Source organism: Saccoglossus kowalevskii, chromosome 17 (assembly GCF_978046115.1).
Source record: "Saccoglossus kowalevskii chromosome 17, keSacKowa6.1, whole genome shotgun sequence".
In the NCBI taxonomy this organism is placed as follows: Eukaryota; Metazoa; Hemichordata; class Enteropneusta; family Harrimaniidae; genus Saccoglossus; species Saccoglossus kowalevskii.
In genome coordinates, this window is record NC_140657.1 from 1,689,497 (window position 1) to 1,712,140 (window position 22,644).

Sequence of the window (22,644 nt, forward strand, 5' to 3'; positions counted from 1 at the left end):
AAATTTGTCAAGGCATCTCCCATGTAACTTCGGTCGACCACCTAACCATACTGCTGCAAATTTGTCAAGGCATCTCCCATGTAACTTCGGTCGACCACCTAACCATACTGCTGCAAATTTGTCAAGGCATCTCCCATGCAACTTCGGTCGACCACCTAACCATACTGCTGCAAATTTGTCAAGGCATCTCCCATGTAACTTCGGTCGACCACCTAACCATACTGCTGCAAATTTGTCAAGGCATCTCCCATGCAACTTCGGTCGACCACCTAAACATACTGCTGCAAATTTGTCAAGGCATCTCCCATGCAACTTCAGTCGACCACCTAAACATACTGCTGCAAATTTGTCAAGGCATCTCCCATGCAACTTCGGTCGACCACCTAACCATACTGCTGCAAATTTGTCAAGGCATCTCCCATGCAACTTCGGTCGACCACCTAAACATACTGCTGCAAATTTGTCAAGGCATCTCCCATGTAACTTCGGTCGACCACCTAAACATACTGCTGCAAATTTGTCAAGGCATCTCCCATGCAACTTCGGTCGATCACCTAAACATACTGCTGCAAATTTGTCAAGGCATCTGCCATGTAACTTCGGTCGACCACCTAACCATACTGCTGCAAATTTGTCAAGGCATCTCCCATGTAACTTCGATCGACCATCTAACCATACTGCTGCAAATTTGTCAAGGCATCTCCCATGCAACTTCGGTCGACCACCTAACCATACTGCTGCAAATTTGTCAAGGCATCTCCCATGTAACTTCGGTCGACCACCTAACCATACTGCTGCAAATTTGTCAAGGCATCTCCCATGCAACTTCGGTCGACCACCTAACCATACTGCTGCAAATTTGTCAAGGCATCTCCCATGCAACTTCGGTCGACCACCTAACCATACTGCTGCAAATTTGTCAAGGCATCTCCCATGTAACTTCGGTCGACCACCTAACCATACTGCTGCAAATTTGTCAAGGCATCTTCCATGCAACTTCGGTCGACCACCTAACCATACTGCTGCAAATTTGTCAAGGCATCTCCCATGTAACTTCGGTCGACCACCTAACCATACTGCTGCAAATTTGTCAAGGCATCTCCCATGTAACTTCGGTCGACCACCTAACCATACTGCTGCAAATTTGTCAAGGCATCTCCCATGCAACTTCGGTCGACCACCTAACCATACTGCTGCAAATTTGTCAAGGCATCTCCCATGTAACTTCGGTCGACCATCTAACCATACTGCTGCAAATTTGTCAAGGCATCTCCCATGCAACTTCGGTCGACCACCTAAACATACTGCTGCAAATTTGTCAAGGCATCTCCCATGCAACTTCAGTCGACCACCTAAACATACTGCTGCAAATTTGTCAAGGCATCTCCCATGCAACTTCGGTCGACCACCTAACCATACTGCTGCAAATTTGTCAAGGCATCTCCCATGCAACTTCGGTCGACCACCTAAACATACTGCTGCAAATTTGTCAAGGCATCTCCCATGTAACTTCGGTCGACCACCTAAACATACTGCTGCAAATTTGTCAAGGCATCTCCCATGCAACTTCGGTCGACCACCTAAACATACTGCTGCAAATTTGTCAAGGCATCTCCCATGTAACTTCGGTCGACCACCTAACCATACTGCTGCAAATTTGTCAAGGCATCTCCCATGCAACTTCGATCGATCATCTAACCATACTGCTGCAAATTTGTCAAGGCATCTCCCATGCAACTTCGGTCGACCACCTAACCATACTGCTGCAAATTTGTCAAGACATCTCCCATGCAACTTCGGTCGACCACCTAACCACACTGCTGCAAATTTGTCAAGGCATCTCCCATGCAATTTTGGTCGACCACCTAACCATACTGCTGCACGACTAATTTGAATTTTACCTGAATTGAACGCCGTTTCATGTTTGTAATTGTTTAAAAATTGACATTGTTTGCTTAACCAACTTTTTGAATTGACCTTTGACCTCTACATGCTCCGTGACGCAGTACGATAATAACGACAATTTACAAAAAAATTATTCACATTTTTGAATTTTTAACTATGAATCCTGTCAAAATAATATAAATCCCATTCCCTAATGAATCTAATGAATCTGTGTACGCAATTTGTCCTCTATTTTTCCGTACTCTGTTGAGATAATCTGCATATATATGGGATATGTTCTAAACATTTAGTTATTGTTTTCAAAATTTAACTGCGGGATTGGAATGACAATGTAACCAGTTTGTTGTTGATTTTTCGCTTGACTGTTGTGATAATCTGCTTATATACGAAGCATTCTCGGAACATTTAATTAGTGTTTTCGAAATTTAATTGCGGCGTTGTCATGATAATGAGTTAGGTTAAATATACAAGCACCTCTGCCAACTGTTGAATCGCTTTACACGCTTGTTTTTCAACATTGTACAATCACCTCATGTAACGATCTGCTAATATAGGCTGCTTTTCTCTGGTTTTAATTCATATTTTCGACTTGACTACAGCGGGGTTTGATATGCCAACAACTTAGGTCAAATATACAAATACATCTACCAACATTGCAATCGCTTTGCACAAGTTTGCTCAACTTTACACTGTGTATTAAGCATAAATCCATGATGTGCCAATCGCATCAACAACTTGTTATTTTATCATTAGAGGAGGTTTGAAAACTTTACTTGAATTTTAAAGAATATGAAAATGTCCACGACTCTACTGTAAATGTTTGACATGACAGTAAGAAAGAATGCACGAAAGTTGCCCCATATCTTTTCCATGTCTGTGCTGAAACCAAAAACCAGCTCGTTTTGTCAAGGGGTCTCCAACTAACCACACTCAATTGAGCTTAAATTTAGACATCTGTCGATCACTTAACCATACTGATGCAAAGTTAGAACAAACCAAAGAAATGTTGGCGGATTTGCATGTAGAAACGCGCAGTTGTTAAGTCAACACATTTAATTAAATTTTAGAAAACAGCGTGCAAAGCTGTAAAAAATGAAGGAAATGTTGGCGGAGTTGCTTGTATATTTAACCTAACTCATTATCATGACAACGCTGCAGTTAAATTTCGAAAACACTAATTAAATGTTCCGAGAATGCCTCGTATATAAGCAGATTATCACAACAGTCAAGCGAAAAATCGACAACAAACTGGTTACAAAGTTGTGAAATACGATTGCAAAGTTGGTAGTTTCATTCGGGATTGTTACCTGCAATATCGTATTAACATGTTCCAAAGTTAAAAGTTTGAAAATGTGTATAAATATTTCGTAAATTGCTGTTAAATTACCGCAGTGTTAGGTCAATAAAGATGTTCACATGAGCTGACTTAAATATGTTAGAAAACAGTGGGCAAAGTTGAATAAAAACGAAGGAAATGTTGGCGGAGTTGCTTGTATATTTATCCTAAGTCATTATCATGTCAACCCCGCAGTTAAATTGTGCAAACACTAAGTAAATGTTCCGAGAATGCCTCGTATATAAGCAGATTATCACAACAGTCAATCGAAAAATCAACAACTAACTGCTTACAAAGTTGTGAAATTCGATTGCAAAATTGTTGGTTTTATACGGGATTGTTACCTGTGATATCATATTAACAAGTTGAACATTCGAAAACGTGAATAAATATTTCGTAAATGGATGTTAAATTACCGTAGTGTTACTCCAAGTAATAATAATAATAATAATAACTTTATTGCATCCTTAGAAATACAATGTTTCTATCAGTTAATAGCAATAAAGATTAGTTGTGATTACTACTACTACAAAAAGAAAGTTAGTTGTTAAAAAAGATAAAGCATTTTTATTTCTTGATTGAAATGCATTATGAATATAGTTGCCAATCTTTTTTATTATGTAGATATTATTTAGTATGTAGATGTCATAGGTCAATTCTAGAAGGAACTTGTGCAATCGATATCGATTTTAAAACATCCAGAAACATGAAATAGCCGCCAATTCGACTTAATTTCAAATAATCTATGCAGCTGTGTAGTTAGGTGACCGACAAATGTTTAAAGTGAAGCGCAATTGGGCATGGTTAGTACTTGCATGGAAGACTCCCTGAGTAAACAAGCTGTTGAAAATATATTTTTTTTGTGTTTCGTCACACACATGCACAAGATATAAGTCAACGTTGCTGCATTACTGTGATGTCAATTATTTATGGTGAAAAATTCTGGAACGTTGCTGCATTACTGTGATGTCAATTATTTATGGTGAAAAATTCTGGAACGTTGCTGCATTACTGTGATGTCAATTATTTATGATGACAAATTCTGGAACGTTGCTGCATTACTGTGATGTCAATTATTTATGATGACAAATTCTGGAACGTTGCTGCATTACTGTGATGTCAATTATTTATGATGACAAATTCTGGAACGTTGCTGCATTACTGTGATGTCAATTATTTATGATGACAAATTCTGGAACGTTGCTGCATTACTGTGATGTCAATTATTTATGATGACAAATTCTGGAACGTTGCTGCATTACTGTGATGTCAATTATTTATGATGACAAATTCTGGAACGTTGCTGCATTACTGTGATGTCAATTATTTATGATGACAAATTCTGGAACGTTGCTGCATTACTGTGATGTCAATTATTTATGATGACAAATTCTGGAACGTTGCTGCATTACTGTGATGTCAATTATTTATGATGACAAATTCTGGAACGTTGCTGCATTACTGTGATGTCAATTATTTATGATGACAAATTCTGGAACGTTGCTGCATTACTGTGATGTCAATTATTTATGATGACAAATTCTGGAACGTTGCTGCATTACTGTGATGTCAATTATTTATGATGACAAATTCTGGAACGTTGCTGCATTACTGTGATGTCAATTATTTATGATGACAAATTCTGGAATGTTCCTGCATTACTGTGATGTCAATTATTTATGATGACAAATTCTGGAATGTTCCTGCATTACTGTGATGTCAATTATTTATGATGACAAATTCTGGAACGTTGCTGCATTACTGTGATGTCAATTATTTATGATGACAAATTCTGGAACGTTCCTGCATTACTGTGATGTCAATCATTTATGATGACAAATTCTGGAACGTTGCTGCATTACTGTGATGTCAATTATTTATGATGACAAATTCTGGAACGTTGCTGCATTACTGTGATGTCAATTATTTATGATGACAAATTCTGGAACGTTGCTGCATTACTGTGATGTCAATTATTTATGATGACAAATTCTGGAACGTTGCTGCATTACTGTGATGTCAATTATTTATGATGACAAATTCTGGAACGTTGCTGCATTACTGTGATGTCAATTATTTATGATGACAAATTCTGGAACGTTGCTGCATTACTGTGATGTCAATTATTTATGATGACAAATTCTGGAACGTTGCTGCATTACTGTGATGTCAATTATTTATGATGACAAATTCTGGAACGTTGCTGCATTACTGTGATGTCAATTATTTATGATGACAAATTCTGGAACGTTGCTGCATTACTGTGATGTCAATTATTTATGATGACAAATTCTGGAACGTTGCTGCATTACTGTGATGTCAATTATTTATGATGACAAATTCTGGAACGTTCCTGCATTACTGTGATGTCAATTATTTATGATGACAAATTCTGGAACGTTGCTGCATTACTGTGATGTCAATTATTTATGATGACAAATTCTGGAACGTTGCTGCATTACTGTGATGTCAATTATTTATGATGACAAATTCTGGAATGTTCCTGCATTACTGTGATGTCAATTATTTATGATGACAAATTCTGGAATTTCTGTTACTTTTTTAAGTAATGGAAAGTTTTCAAATTTCTTTTAATTTTCAAGAACATGTTGTTGATGCTGTCGGCACGTCGTACGTTTTAAGCTGTAAGTGCACCGTGCAAAGTTGTTCAGTGAGGTAATGTTACCTATGATTTTACATTATCGAGACTTATATTTAAAAGTTCGGAGAAGTGTATAAATATCTCGTAAAAGAATAGGCCTTTTTGAGGTATGGATGCCTGATAGAGAGCTCACTTCAAGTTGGGTATTCAAATCCAAGATGGCAGATGTTGACAGCGCCACTACACCTGCAGTGCTGGTGAGTGTGACTTTTAATTTACTGTGTTTACGTTGTAATGCAAGATAAATCAAACACACTTATTTCAGGAGGTAAATAACCTCCTATTATGGACCTAGTAAGACATGATATAATTCGAACATATTAGTGTAAGTGTAGAATCGTGCCAAATTTAGTGTTGTTGTGGAGTGAAGGTTGCAGAACTCTTCACTGACTGTGTACATACATACGTGTGTTACGAATCTGAATATGATAACATCACATTAATTTTCTCATTAAATGGCTTACATTCTAAAGGTAGTTGTCACAAAAATTTCCAATATAATGAGTCTTGAAAATAACATATTTAATCATGATTTATGATGTAACATACAAAGTTTGGTTAAGCTTAATTATACTATAGCTAGCTTAGCCTATCCGGATAGGAAATTCGCCATCACGTGTTTCAATGGAGAAAATGTCCACGTTTGTGGACAGTTACATTTTCTCGCAATTTTGGCAAATTTGAGACATTATGTCACTGTAAGTTCTCAGATCCAATTGCCAAACCCAAACTGTAGCAGATCTGATAGGTGGAATTTCTATAGAATTTGTTTGATCGCATTTTTTGATCAAAAACCCCCAATGTTTACATGTGCATGCAAAAATCGGAATTGGAAGTAAAAAAGATTGTAAAATTTTAGTACTTTCTGTTCAAAATTTTTGGAAAGCAACCAAGCTAGCTAGGGTAGGGGTATATACAAACAGGGTGCTATGTTACTATGCATTGTATGTACACAGACAGGCTATATTATGATGTACTTCAAATTTCTTTCCTCTAGCATTTCTTTTCTATATATACAGTTCTTTTGTTGTTTCTACAGATTACTGACAGTAGTCAAAGCAATTCAGTGCAACCAATCAACCCAGAGAAGTTGAAACTTGCAGAATTGAAAGACTGGTTGAAGTCTCACAATTTACCGTATCATAACTCTTGGAAGAAGTTACAACTTGTGCAAAAGTAAGGACTGTGTGTGGTGTAGTGTACATAAATTTAGGGGTCGTTCCCCATTTTTTTTGTATGTACAAACGTAAAAAGGGGAGGGGTAAAAATTATGAGGGAGAAGGGGGTCAAAAAGTAATGTATGTTTTGTATGTATGAGAAAATGGCGTATGACCCTTTACATGCAAACATGTTTTACATGTTATAAAATTATAAAATTATTTTTCTTACATTATTCTAAGTTGCATTATTTTCTCTCATTTCTCGAGCGACAAGTAATAGGCAATTATTAATCTAATTCATACATGACAATAATATAATTATTATGTAATGTTTCCAAGCAGAGAAAATACCAAATAGCTTTTATTTTATCCCAAGTATAAAGCCATTAAAAATGGGGAAAAAATTATGCTTTCACCTGCGTGAAAATGTAAAGGCTTGAGTGCATTTGTCAGCAGCAAATAAAAACATTCGGAAGGGTGTTTAGAGTGCAATTGTACAAAAATAATGCACGTGTGCTACTTAAAGTGTATTTTATCTAAAACCTGATATAATTGGTCAGTGTGTGCATCATGAGTACGCAGTGTGTATGGATACTATTTAATCTTTTTAATTGAATCATGTGGATCCAGAATTAAGAAATGGCACAGGAAACAGGTAGTTTACAAGTAAGAAAATAAGTTTTCATTTATTACCATATTAATGGAATATTTATTTTTCATTTTTCAGGGTTAAAGATGTCATTGCTGCTGGAGTTCAACCACCTATTCCCAAGAAGGGTACCAAGGCATCACAGAAACTGTCATACCCAGCTGCTGGCACAGGCTGGGGGAAAAGCTTACACAGCATCCGGGTAACTACCAAGATGGTTGATGAATATGTTGCACAGCACAATACAAGTACATTTTAACGCCAAGATCTGTCAGCACCAAGTGTTAAATTAAAGGCCGTGAAATTTGCAATTGAAGGATATCTATCAAACATTCTAACTTATCAATCTAACACTGTATTCATAATTTCTCGTTGCTTCCGTTCATTTCGCAAAAATGAACGTCCACATGTAGTCAAATGCACTTTGAGAAATAGTCAAATTCTACATGGTGGTTGTACATGTAGTGCTGGAGATGGTGGCCATTGTAATCATGTATTGGCATTATTATACACTCTATGCACATTTACAGATAATAAGCTGACTGTAGTACCTGATGATGTGACCTGTACATCAATGTTACAACGGTGGCACAAACCTCGTGGAAAGAAGATAAACCCAGAACCTATTGACTATGTAGTGATAAAGAAAATTTGTTTGCAAGAGGGATCAGCTACTTCAAAACAGACTAAAGGCATTCAATCAACTTTATATAGAGCCACTCGTGATTCCCTTCTGCATGACCCTCACTTAGTCCAGCAGTCAGCTAGAGAGTTACATGAAATAAATCCATGAATTCCTGCTGCCTACATGTTAAAACCAGCAACTAAGTCAACCATATACACTGCAACATTGTTTGGGGCAGTTGAAAAGGGCTCACTGCTATCTTACCAGTATCGCCAAGAAGATCCTGTTGATATTCTCACAGTTGGAAACATTCCACCACACCGCGGTCCCTTACCCCAACCACTGTTGTACCCATGTTTCCCTCTGAGACCAGTTCCCTCATATGCATCATCCAGTGTCAATGTTGCAGATGTAGATGCAGGAAAATACCAGGATCTGCTTGAAAGCCTGATTTTAACAGATGGTGAATCATTCGACTTGGAGCAGAAAACGCGAGATCAGTCGAAGAGCGAGTTGTGGAAAACATTGCGTAAACATAGAGTAACTGCTTCTATGTTTGGGAAGGTTTGTCAGGCAATGAACAAGAAAACCAGCAAGGTCAAAGACAACTTAATTAGAGACAAAATTGAGCCCAAGACACCATCAAGTTTTGTGCAAAGGCTGTTTGATCATGGTTTGAAAATGAAGCCAATCATAGCAGACAAGTATGTTGCCTACATGCACAGCATTGGGCATCCCGTACAGGTCTTTGACAGTGGACTTGTCATAAATGAAAATAATCTGTGGCTAGCAGCATCACCAGACAAAAAAGTTGTCGACATGACTGAAGAAAATTCATTGGCCTACTTGAAATGAAAGCACCTGCCCATACCATGTACATAAATGTAACTCCTCTTGAAGCTTGCAACTCTCCAACATTTTACCTGGAAAATGTGAATGGGTTTCGTAAGTTAAAAAACAACCATGGTAATGGATACTTTGAACAGGTTCAAGGGCAGATGGCCTTAACTGGTGCAAATTAGTGCGATTTTGTGGTATGCACAAAAATGGCATGTCTGTTGAGCGTATACGATTTGATCAGTCTTTCTGGCTTGATAAGGTACAATGTCTAGAGGAATTCTTTTTCAAACACTTTCTTCCAGCATTACTTGGAAAGCATGAAGATTAAAGATGTAGTCAAAGCTCACAAAATGCATTTGACAGGCCAAATTTGTGAAATTGTCACAAATAAACTTACTTTGGGAAAAGTAACTTGCCAGTCATATATGGATTTTTTCATACAAATTTGGTGTCAAACTATTCAGAACAGATGTTTTGCATTTCTGAGTTTAACTTTCTGTGACCTACATGGAGTAGGTTTTGAAAAATCAGATCATCAGAAGTGGCATGTTACTTTGTGAATGAGTTTATAGGCCTATAGTAATGCAAGAAACATGCTGACAGTTCTTGACACAGTATCCCTCCCTGACCAATTTTGTGATTATTTTTATGTAATTTTCTCTCGTAAATGGTGACTGGTAACTTGGAAAGATATGTTTATTGCAGGGGCAAGGAATTCAGTAACTTCACAGACAAATTCAGTAACTCATGACAAGTAGTTATTGATCAAATATTGATTTTATTTTCACACTTTTTGACTGTAACTCCACAACAGATGCCTCTACTGAAATAAAATGGAAATTTTTCTAAATTTCCAATCATATCCATATGATAATTAGTATACAAACTTGCTTTAGTATATGCAGGCTAATTAATTAAAATTGCTTTGCAACTGCAGGCAATCATTGTGAGACATTCTAACATTTACAGGGGGAACAACAATGATGGAAAAAATTGTTATTCATCACATTTTAGAAAGATGAAACTTATTTCACTGGAATAAAAAAGGGGTTGTGAAAAACAAAAGAAACTTTACACCATCAGTTTTGCGATCATTGTGCAAAATTGAGGGGATTTGTTTTGTGCCTCTGTATGAAATACCTCGGCTCAAAACCAATCCCAAGCTGATTTTACTCGATGACCTCAAAAAAGATGGTACGCAGTTATTATTGTATAAAATGTTCCATTGCAATAATTATAAGTAAATAATCAAGAGAGCTCTGTAATGAAATGAATTATACAAAATAAAACACACTGAGTAAACTGATGAGGTTGTACAATGTTTTTTATTGCTGTTAGTCTACAGAAAATCTTTTTCTCCCACCCGCTATTTTATGGGCCTACATGTGTGCGGTTCTACTGTTTTTTGTCAACATTTTCTTTGCCTTTATACAGGTACAATTTGGTAAAATTGTGTGAATTGATAAAACACTGAATATGCAAATGATGGGTTACATGTATGTGCCTAAAAGGTCACAAGGCATCAGGGGTAGCACTAGGCTGCTTTTTGGGATCCTGGACTCACCCAAAACCACTTGAGACTCATTATTTCTGCCTATTTTTGACTTCTGTGTGCGAAGCACAAAAAGGGAGTCTTTGCAGTTAGTGTGTCTGTGTGTGTGTTTGTTCCACTGATATCTGAAGAACCATACATTGATTTTTGATGAAACTTGGTGCATACCCCCGGTAGATGCTCTGGGCCAATGCGCAGATTTGATTAGGTTTTGGTAAAATCCATGCATATTAATTACATAATTTGCATAATTAATTTTCAGCTATTGATATTTCAAGTAGTAATCATCACATTTCAATGAAATTTGGTACATAGATGTCATAGCACACTGCACAGACAGATAGTTTTTAGGGTAATATCATTACATATTAATTACCTAATTTGCATAATTAATTAATTTTCAGCTTTTGCTATTTCAAGTAGTAATCATCACATTTCAATGACACTTAGTACATAGTTACTTAAGGACTGTGCAGACCCCTGATTAGTTTTTGGATAAATATTTGTGTATATTAATTACCTTATTAGCATAATTAGTTAATTTTCAGCTTTTTGCCTGATATCTCAAGTACTAATCATCATATTTCAATGAGACTTGCTACATAGATCTTCTAGGACTATGCAGAGACCTGATTAGTTTTAATTGGATATCAATTACCTAATTTGCATAATGTTCCACTGATATATAAAGAACCACGAATTGGATTTTAATGAAACTTTTAAGGAGAACTATGCAGAGACCCAATTAGTTTTTGGTAAATATTTATGCTTATTAATCACCTAATTAACATAATCAATTAACACTGATATCTCAATTACTGATCATCACATTTGAATAAAATTGGTACATAAATTCTCTAGACAGGCCTGATATTAGTTTGGGATTAAAATTTATTCAAATTATTTCTCTAATTAGCATAATAATTCATAATTTTTTTGTTCTGTTTTATGGTTATTTCAGCTGCTTTCTGGAGCACCAATGTTTATATATGTTTATAAAGCTTATAATATAATAATAATAATAATATAATTAGAGAATAAAGATGGGATTTTTTTATTTTGCCCATCTTTTATCATGTCACAATGGAAGGGCAGTCAATATTTTGAGTGGTGGATGTTGGCGTGGCCGGTATCCACCACAATACAAATAGTAGCTGCCTATCCATTATGACACAATAAAAGATAAATCCCATCTTCATTCTCATTCTTGTGTAGGTTTTTAATGATTTTCACCAATTTAACGACTTATATTTTCCCAAAACGTAACATTACATCATCGACCCCTCTGAAAAGTAATGATTCAGTCCACAGAGTCCGCCCATCTTTTTTTCTTTGAGAAAAGATGGGCTACAACCAATGGGATGACTTGTTTACATGGTAAACCCTACCCCCTGAATAAGAATATAATAAAATATATGTTTAAATTAGTCTACATTTTAACAATTATTTTCTATTAGAATCCAAATCCAGTTTCATTTCTAAAGAGCACATCAAGAACATGGGATGCCTCATACATTGTACAATGTCCTAAACAGTACTTTTTTTTTAAAAACAGAAATTAGTACTCAATTTTTATTTTGAGATCTGTTCAAGGTATACCTACAAAAGTATTTTTTCTTGCAAAACAATTTAGTAACAATAACCTTCTGTACATATATTTCAAGAAAAAAGTTGTGCTTTTTCATGTTGTTTTTACCAAGTAAAGTTTGGAAACAATATTGACCTTAATCAAACATGTACATGTCCAGTGCTCACTAGTGCAATATATTAACTCAATAATAACATTTTTTGAATATTTATATCTTGAGAAATTAAGAAATGAGTCCACTGTCATTTACCGTATAACCGCCCAGGGCCCTTAACAAAGTCATTTTGCATGGGCCCTTATTTTTGAAACTGAAAGAATAAATTTCGAGTAAAAATCAAAGAAAGCTTAGAAAGAACTCCCATGTGCTGAGAGTATTGGAGACACATTAAATATAATTCGAAATTACTTAGCTGAAAACTAATTATGCAAATCAGAAAATTAATATGACCAGATTTGAATGTAAAACTAATGAGGTCTGCGCAATGTAACAGAAAATCTATGTCTCCAAGTTTAATTGAAATGTGATTAGAACCAAAAAATTATGAATTATTATGCTTATTAGGGAATTAATATGAACAGATTTTTACCCCAAACTAATTAGGTTTGTACATTGTCCTAGAGCATCTTTGTACTAAGTTTCATTGAAATGGAATAATTAGTACCGTGAAAACTCCAAAATTTCGACCCCTCTAAAAATTCGGTCGCCTATTTGTTTGCCGGGTTTCGGTGTTTTATTTACCTCCAAATTTTCGACTCCACTAAAAATTGCCGACTCATTCTTATTCGAAAATTGCGACCAGTTTTAGTTTTCCCCCAAACGAAAAAAAAACCTGATGTGAGCGTTCAAACGGGACCTTCCTCAAAGGCATGAATCCGGGTTTCTGATTGACTGAGAGATTTTTATTTTATTGGTAACGAAAATATATTCTAAATAAACGAAGTTTCAAATAAAAACGAACACAAAAATCTCGGCATGCTGCGTTTCTGAATTGTTGATTATTACTGTACTCAGTAGTGATTATAATAATGTACACAAAATAAATTTGTTGAATGGTTATGAAATACAAATAAAAGTCAACTTAGTTTCATCGTAAGCGAATGATTCCGGTCTCGTATAAACGTTTTATGCTGTAGGATATCCGCCATGTTCTCTTAGGTCAAATAGGTCAAATCGCTAATTAACCAATCAAAAAGCTGGATGATGCCAACGTGTTCAAATTACCATAGCTTATTTAAATATGTTAATGTTATTGAACGCAATGCGGAAGAGATTGATGTTGTAGTACGATATTTTGGCTTGGATTTTGATGCGAAAACGGCATGATTTTTTTTAAATAAAAAAATTAGTTGTTTTTTAAAAATAAACTGGTCATCTGGAGAATATTTTAACATTGTTCACAGTGACAACAGCTCATTCTCGAAAGGAAGCTTACCCGCTCACGCTAGTCACGATAAAAATCATACACGTGTACTCTTGAATAGACAGACGTCAATGACTACGGTAAAACTTAGACTCTATTTTAGCCGGCAGGATTGATTGAAATGTCCGAAAAATGACGCCGAAATACACCTTAAAAGTCCCATTTTATTTTCTTAAATCCCATTTTATTTTTTAATCCAAGGGCGAATTTACGGCAGAATTTGGTCCCTCAAATAAGGGACACGTGAGCTTTGATTCTAACCGGATACATTGCACTGGGTCGGGGAGATAGTTTGCTAAACTTCCATGTATCTTTTGTCCAATGGGTACCTGTACTTCGAACATTCGCAAGTTTTCCTAGGTAGTGCGAGACAGCTTTGTCTTTTGACCTATTAGTTTTGTGCTGACCTCTTCTCCGCGTCTTGATGTTTTGTTTTGCTTGTCATAATACTCACTGATTGATGACTTTGTTTAGATTTTGAGTTACAACTCGGCCACGACCTTTGCTTTTACCGTGAAACATGAGGAAGTTTACGTCAATTGACGGACATTGCATTTTTTAAAAACTAATGAAGCACACTGTCTATCATCCCCATTTTTTTTTGCTGATTTCTATTCTGAAAAATTCGACCGTCCGAAAATGCACCTTAATTTTGACTCTAAAAACACGTCACATTTCTAACACCAATTATTTAAAACCGGTCGAAATTTTGGAGTTTTTACGGTACTTTAGATATCAGTGTGAAAGCTTAAAATTGGTTAATTATGCAAATTAGGTAATTAATATGTACAGATTTTAACCCACAATTATTCAGGTCTGTCTATTGTCCTACAGCATCCATGTACATTCATTGATATGTGATGTATAGTACCTGAGATATCAGTGTGAAAGTTGGTTAATTATGCAAATTAGGTGATTAATATGCACAAATATTTACCGGAAACTAATTGGGTCTGCATAATTCTAGATTCATTGAAATGTGATGATTAGTACTTTAGATATCAGTAGAAAAGCTGAAAATTAATTATGCAAATTAGGTAATTAATATGCACAATTATTTACCCTAAAACTAATCAGGTCTCTGCATAGTCCTAAAGGATCTATGTACCAAGTTTCATTGAAATGCGATGATTAGTACTTGAGATACCCGTGGAAAAGCTGAAAATTAACTAATTATGCAAATTAGGTGATTAATATGCACAAATATTTATCAAAAACAATCAATCTCTGCATAGTCCTTGAGTATGTAAGTACCAAGTTTCATTGAAATGTAATGCTAACTACTTATATCAAATGCTGAAAATTAATTAATTATGCAAATTAGGTAATTAATATGTACTGATATTACCATAAAAACTATCAGGTCTGTGCAGTGTCGTATGACATCTATGTACCAAGTTTCATTGAAATGTGATGATTAGTACTTGAGATATCAGTGGAAAAACCGAAAATTGACTAATCATTATGCAAATTAGGTAATTAGTATCCACGGATTATTACCAAAAACTAATCAAAACCTAGCATTAGTTCAGAGCATCTATGTACCAAGTTTCATCAAAATCCAATGAGTGGTTGTTTAGATATCAGTGGAACAGTCATGGAACCACTAAAAAATAGCTAATTATCATGCAAATTAGGTAATTAATATGCACGGATTTTTACCAAAAAATAATCAAATCTGCGCATATGTTCAGAGCATCTATGTACCAAGTTTCATCAAAATCCAATGAGTGGTTCTTTAGATATCAGTGGAACAGTCATAGAACAGCTAAAAATTAGCTAATTATCATGCAAATTAGGTAATTAACGAGCATGGATTTTTACCAAAACCTAATCAAATCTGCGCATTGGCCCAGAGCATCTATGCACCAAGTTTCATCAAAAACCGATGTATGGTTCTTGAGATAGCAGTGGAACAGTCGGACACACATACACACACACATACACACATACACACACACATACAGACACACTAACTGCAAAGACTCCCATTTTGTGCTTCGCACATGGGAGTCAACAACCCCCGCTTCAAAGCAAAAACTTGCCCTAAATATCATGAAAAACTATTTTGTTGGAGTTTATTACCTCACATACATGATCAGAACCCACCGAGTGCAAATATCATGTACCATGTTTCACAAAAAAAATTGGGTGACCGCTTATTAGGGCATGGGCCGGTTATTGGCATGAATATGGTACATGAATGACACTATTTGTTACAAGCTTTCTCAAGATATTTGAAATGAAAACAGATTTAATTGTATGACACAGGTCTAAATAGTGATCTCATTTTCCTATTATTCCAATTTCGCAAAATATCAAATATTAAAAAAAAAATGAGTTAAGTATAATACGAAATGTAATCAAAAATAGCAACTTGATTTTCAAGAGCCTTACAGACTGTACATGTACCAACACCTTTTACAGAGCTAACATTGTCAATGACACACACAGGATGATCTGAAAGAAGTGGGTTCTGAAAGTTTGTCAGGATTGCACATACTGACCAAATCTGGTTGATGGAACCTGTCATATTCAGAGGAATTGGTGTGTCAAATATGTGGAAGTTCTTGATCCGATTTATTGCGCGCTCCACATGGATCCTTTCGGCTGCAATTTCTTGTGTTGCCAAGACTTCTTCCTCTGAAAATTGTCCCTTTCGTTCCAGAAATGTAGGAATGTTGAGCCTCACATTTTTTGCATCTACTTTTTCCGACAACAAATCGTCAATGAGAAAACCTTTATCGGCCATGACAACATCATTGTCACTGAAGTTCATACCCAAAATTCCACTTTCCTCTGTGATCTTTCGGTCAGATACTGATCCAGTGTACAATTTGCTGACAAATGTTACAGCTCCTGATGGAGTGATGCCAACCAGTCCTTTCACTGTACATGCATGCATTTTTGTATTGGGAAAAGAACTCACTGTTAAGTACTAGGGTTGACGGCGTTTCAGTTTTTATTTCAGTACAGTCTATAATCACTCTGGTGGTTGGGAACTTCTTCCTAAAGCTTTCAGGCATAGTTTGATCTATGGTCCTGCGATCAAGCCACATATTTAGACTTCCTAGTTTAAGAAACATTAAATTCACCCATGTTAAAATGTAGCGTGAAACAGTAGTTGTACTGATGCCAAACAAATGTGCAAGATGGAGCTCTGAGAAACCAGTTCTTAAACGCACAAGAGTTAAAAAGAACTGTTCCTGGTAATCCAGAGCTGGTGCTGGTCCTTTTTTGTGTGGTTGTGGTCCATCACAGTAGGAATGGTCCTCATGTTCGTTTGCTGTTGTAGCAGTCCTTTTACATGAATACAACTCTATGTTTCCACCATTTTGCCCCGGATCTAGTAAATTGTAGATGATAGTACATACATTGTATGTGAACCCGGTGTAAAACTCCATTGATGAGTCATCGTTCTTAAACGTATTGAGTCTAAAGTTCAAACTGTTCTTGGCTCTTTCTTTTGCTTCTTCAAGTTCTTTTTGAAGTGTCTTTACATGCTCAACATTTCTTTCAGCTTCTAATGATGCTTTTTTTATATTTTCCATTTGGGTTTTTAGTTCCTCATTTTCTTTGCGCAGGATATCTTCAGGTGTTTCTTTGTCTTGTTCAACATTGCTTGTACCTTCATATTCTTTGTTTTGTTCAAAATTAAGACAGCGCTTGGAAGATAGTCTTCTTGTTTTACCAATTTTAGGAGTAAAATCAAAGACGGATGGCACAGCATTAGGTCTGAGTTTGCGGTTAATAGTAAACTGGTCAACAGTGAAGTCATCCTCGTGAAAATGCAAAGAACATACTTTGGTATATTTAGATATAGTAAAATGTTTGCCTGGGTCGCGTTTTATAGCATGAATACATTTTAAACGTATCTGTTTCTGTGATGGTATCTTGTGGAAGCTAACTTTTCGGCCATCCTGTATTCTGTAACCGGCTCTTGGACATTCTGGAATGCAGCAATTGTGCACCATACTAGCTGTTCCTGAAAAATGAAAATACAAAACCAATATTAACACTGTTGTCAATTTAATCAAAGGCTAAAAATAAAATATACCACATGTATACATGTATGATGTACCTATAATGTACATGTACTATATACATGTACCAGTCCCAGTGACTTAAAGGGATATTCACAGATCCTGCAGGAAAGGTTGGGTGAACATTTTATATTTTGGGTCTAAATTGGTATTGCAAACCCACAATGAACAATTTACAGTTATTTCACAGAAAACAACAACTACCAAAGCAGTTGCCCAGATAATTCTGTAGGGACAAAAAGTGGTAAACATCTGTGTATAAATAACCCTTTATCAACAGGGGACCCTCATCATCTTTGACTTTGGTCTATAAAGCCTATTACAATTAATTCTGAGTTTCCTGTTCATCGCCCGTGTCAGTATATTTAATTATTTTGCATTTTGGTTAAAAAACACGTTTGAAATTGAAAAAAACAAAACGTTTCAAAAACACGTTTGAAATTCCTTTTGAAATTGATGCTTAATTCACCTCATTTTGTCATTTGTAAATCGCGATACACAATGTTGAATTATCGTAAACAATAGTCTCTGAATCAAGCTTGAGCTGGATTGGTAGACAACATTCTAAGGTTATGTAACTTTAAAAAATCTAAATTTTGCAAATATTGGGCTCAATGAGTCTACACAGGCCTTAAGCTTAGTGAAATTCAACCACAGCCTAAGCAATGGGTGTCTCTACAGTTCTGCTATTTATTTCTTTTTCCCCATTTATTAAAATGCACAGTTGTGTGTCAATGGTTCAATAAATTGTCCGTGTGGAATCAGACCCGCCACTGTATTGCAACTGCAGTGGCAGGGCATTGCAGTAAGCTTATCCAACTGGCAATGCAAAGTACATGACTTTTCTTCTGAAATTCACCATGAAAAAGACCTTCAATTAGCAAAGCATAGCTCTACTTTTAACATTTTAAATATATATTATACTAATTGTAATTTAAAGCAACATACCTGCTGGCAAGGGTGCAAATCTCCCTTAGTTTTTACCGACTTGGTATTCCACCCTGTGATTAGGTTGCCGCCATCTGATTTCAGTACCCAACTTGAAAGGAGCCCTCTGTTGACGATGTGTAAAACAGCCATTCCTCAAAAAGGCTGGCTTCCGAAGCATGTAGCATTTTGAAACATTGTCAAACATAAAATAGTCGCCAATGTGAATAAATTTCAAATGACTCTGATAGCTTAGTGATCAGGTGATGGACTAATGAGTAAAGTTGAGCTAAGTTGATGGTGGTTAGTACTTGTACGGGAGACAACCTGGAACATTAAACGGGTTATTTTCTTTGAAGGGGAGATTGCCACACACTTTGAAATGTCAATAAAGCATTTTTGTTTTGTATAATATTTCCTCCTCCTAAAGTTTAAAAAAATTCCATTGCAAAAACCGTTTTTCCAGTCTGCATATAATTGTCATAAGATGTTAAAACAGCCTACAAAGTTGTGCAAAGCGATTGCAAAATTGGTAGATTTTCGTGTTTATTTGACCAAAGTTATTGTTATATCGAACCCTGCAGTTATGAAATAAGTATGAAAAATGAATGAAATACACTTGAAGCCTCCTATTCTAGCAGACTGTCATTACAGCCGGTTGTAGAATGTAATAAACAGGTGGGTTTGCATGAATATTTCTGCTACGTCATTTCATATCGAATCCTGCAGTTACATTTATATACAAAAATATGTAAAAGTCTAAAAAAGCCATTTATTTTAGCATATTGTACCAGTTCCCAAGGGCAGAATGATAAACAAAGTGCTTACAAAGTGTGAAAAGATAATGCAAAATTGTCAGATTTAAATGGAAATGTTAGCTATGATGTTACATTATCGTGATATATAGTTTAAAGTTCAGAGAAGTGTATACATTTATCAGAGAGGCATAATACTATCTATCAATGAGTCACCAGTGGCACTGGACTCACTGGTCCACCAATTTCTGCATCTTATAGTTTACATTTAGAAAGTGTAATCATAACTCCATATTGCAACAACAGTAAGCTTCTCAATAACACCTTTCCCACTAAAAAAATTAATGAGGTAGTAACTATAGAACATTGCATAGCGCGTAAAAATTGGATACTGTGCGTAGACTACAACGATGTTTTGTTACACAACTGTCGTGTTTAGCTTGTGTTTTAGATCCGTGGTACATCGTGGCCATTCCAGGATGTAAACTCATTCTTACAATTAAATAAATACAACATTAGTATATTAGAGCCATTTTATATGATATTTCAATCGTGTGCATGCGACGCAAAACTTAATATATTGCCAAATATTTTTATTTCAATTATTTCCATGGGATAACAAATTTAGTATTTTTTGACAAATTTTTAATTCACTATCAGTATCAGTGTGTTTAAATTTCCGCGAATTAACATTATGGCATTTTACGTCTGTCAAATAACGGCCAAATAAATACGTGGAATCATTAATTACTACGGACCTGGCGTAGAATTGGAAATTACTTCAAATAAACAAATGTCCAATTCGGGAACAGGATAATAGTATATTTGGTTATTGATGAAATAGTAGGGCGCCAGCAAGTGCGTCGTTTTTCTCTCATGAAGTTGACGCTGATTGTGCACAAAAGAAGCCGCTCATCCCACCATTGGATGGCGGCACATCGTGTATGTGGTGTTTACAAAGGATGAGGAGATGATCGAGGGTAAATCGTGACCAATAATAAAATGATTGGTTGTCCAACCGTGGGCGTGTCTTTTATTTCTGTGCTAAATGTGCAACACCAAAGTCACGCCATTTATTTTTCATGGTTGTTCGAATAATCGTCTGCACCTGTATCGCGAGTTCTAAGTTTGGTTTACTATGTTGGCCGCTCGACACTCTTTCTCGGTACCGAAGCTCTCCCGGAGAGGAAATCTACTCACCACGCCACCTCTCCTTTCCGGAAACATGCTTTCCAGTACGAGACTGATTTCTCTATAAGTTCGGCCATTTGAAATCATATTCTGGACAAGATTTTTATCAATTAAATGGTTGGCTTCCATTGCTGCTCCAAATCATTCGGAAAATGGCAGCGCAAAAACCGCGCAAATTCATTTTACCGCCCTTTTACAGCGGTTTTCACACCGACACCAGTTAATTCCGTTACCCAATTTTGCGCGGTTTTTGCGCTGTCATATTCTGAATGATTGGAGCAGCAATGGAAGCCGACCATTTAATTGATAAAAATCGTGCCCAGAATATGATTTTAAATGGCCGAACTTATAGAGAAATCAGTCTCGTATTGGAAAGCATGTTTCCGGGAAGGAGAGGTGTCGAGGTGGCGTGTCGTGGTGAGTAGATTTCCTCCCCGGGACGCCGAGTTGGGCGTCGGTACTGAGAGGGAGGCGGTGAATATAATGTCGAGCGACCAACATAGTAAACCAAACTCACGATACTGGTGCAGACGACTATGGTCGAACAACCATGAAAAATAAATAGCAGGACTTTGGTTGCACATTTAGCTCAGAAATAAAAGACACGCCAGTAGTTGGACAACCAATCATTCTATTATTAGTCACGATGTACCACGGATCATTTCCACGTTCTTTGTAAACATCACATACACGATGTGCCGGCCATCCAATGGCGGGATGTGCGGTTTCCTTAGTGCACAATCAGCGTCAGCTTCATGAGAGAAACATGACGCACTTGCTAAGCCAGACTGGTGGCGCCCTACTATTTCATCAATAACCAAATACTAGTATACTATTATCTTGTTCCCGTATTGGACATTTGTTTATTTGCAGCAATTTCCAATTCTACGCCAAGTCCTTAGTAATTAATGATTCCACGTGTTTATTTGGCCGTTATTTGACTGACGTAAAATGTCATAATGTTAATTCGCGGAAATTTAAACACACTGATACTGATAATGAATTACAAATTTGCCAAAAAATACTAAATTTGCCATTCCATGGAAATGATTGAAATCAAAATATTTGGCAATATATTGAGTTTTGCGTCGCATGCACACGATAGAAATATCATATAAAATGGGCCTAATATACTAATGTTGTATTTATTTAATTGTAAGAACGAGTTTACATCCTGGAATGGCCACGATGTACCACGGATCAAATACACTATGACCGACATATAACCTTGTTTGATATGATCGTATCGGGAAAGTGCATTGTAAGGTTAACTTTAGTTTGATTACAATATCTCTCGCTCATGTAAATAAACGTGGGACTCGGGCAGATGGAATAATATACTCAGATATCTAAAATCCCACGCATTATATTCCATTCTATCATGGAAATCACAACTGAATATACTACACAAATTATTTGTTATTCTAATTACGATACTGGAATAACTTCAATAACAGGGTTAGGGTTATGGAGATGTAGAGTTAGTTTTGATGGTGGGATGTTTTCAATGTCACACTCATCACAATAAAACACAATAGCATGCATATAGCTGATATCTTATCAGCGATACAATATAATATTTGTTACAAGAATAGTAATCAGTATTTATTTCGAAATTATAAAATTAATACACTTGTTTAATAAATATAACATTGGGAGTGTACAAATTGATATTGAACACAGTGATTGTATTTTGCGAATATTCAATATATCGTAAGGCATCTTGTAGACTGGCAAAAAGTGATAGTTAATTGTTTTAAGTCCTTTTAGCGTGACCGCGAAAACTAACGTGACCGCGAAGAAATCCTCGCGGTCACGCTAGTTTTAGTTTTGACAATTAATTTTTTTTTTGTCAAACAAAAAAGAAGTCCCGACTTTGCCAGCCTAGGCACCCTTACTCGTTTGCATAACAGAATGCCGTTCACGAACACCGATTACCCTTAGCTTTTTTCTATAACGGTTAAGGAATATAGTTATTTTTGTATTTACA

General features: G+C 36.0%; 1 protein-coding gene across 1 annotated transcript; it reads right to left on the bottom strand.

The window, feature by feature from the left end:
• Positions 1-16,079: 16,079 nt before the first annotated feature.
• LOC146732318 (uncharacterized) lies at positions 16,080-20,783 on the bottom strand. The gene is made up of 3 exons (XM_085492360.1): positions 20,633-20,783; positions 16,668-17,723; positions 16,080-16,558 (listed from the first exon to the last, which is right to left on the bottom strand). Exons 1-3 carry the CDS (start codon positions 20,781-20,783, stop codon positions 16,080-16,082), a joined length of 1,686 nt encoding a protein of 561 aa, XP_085348486.1.
• Positions 20,784-22,644: the final 1,861 nt, after the last annotated feature.

What these genes read in the sequence shown, in the direction of transcription:
- LOC146732318 (XM_085492360.1), bottom strand. Translation starts at nt 20,783, where the DNA reads ATGGAAGCCAACCATTTAATTGATAAAAATCTTGTCCAGAATATGATT. An exon ending in TCCTCTCCGGGAGAGCTTCG is followed by an intron (nt 17,724 to 20,632) that starts GTACCGAGAAAG and finishes TTCATTTTTCAG; the next exon opens with GAACAGCTAGTATGGTGCAC. An exon ending in GTCAACCCTAGTACTTAACA is followed by an intron (nt 16,559 to 16,667) that starts GTGAGTTCTTTT and finishes ACACTGGATCAG; the next exon opens with TATCTGACCGAAAGATCACA.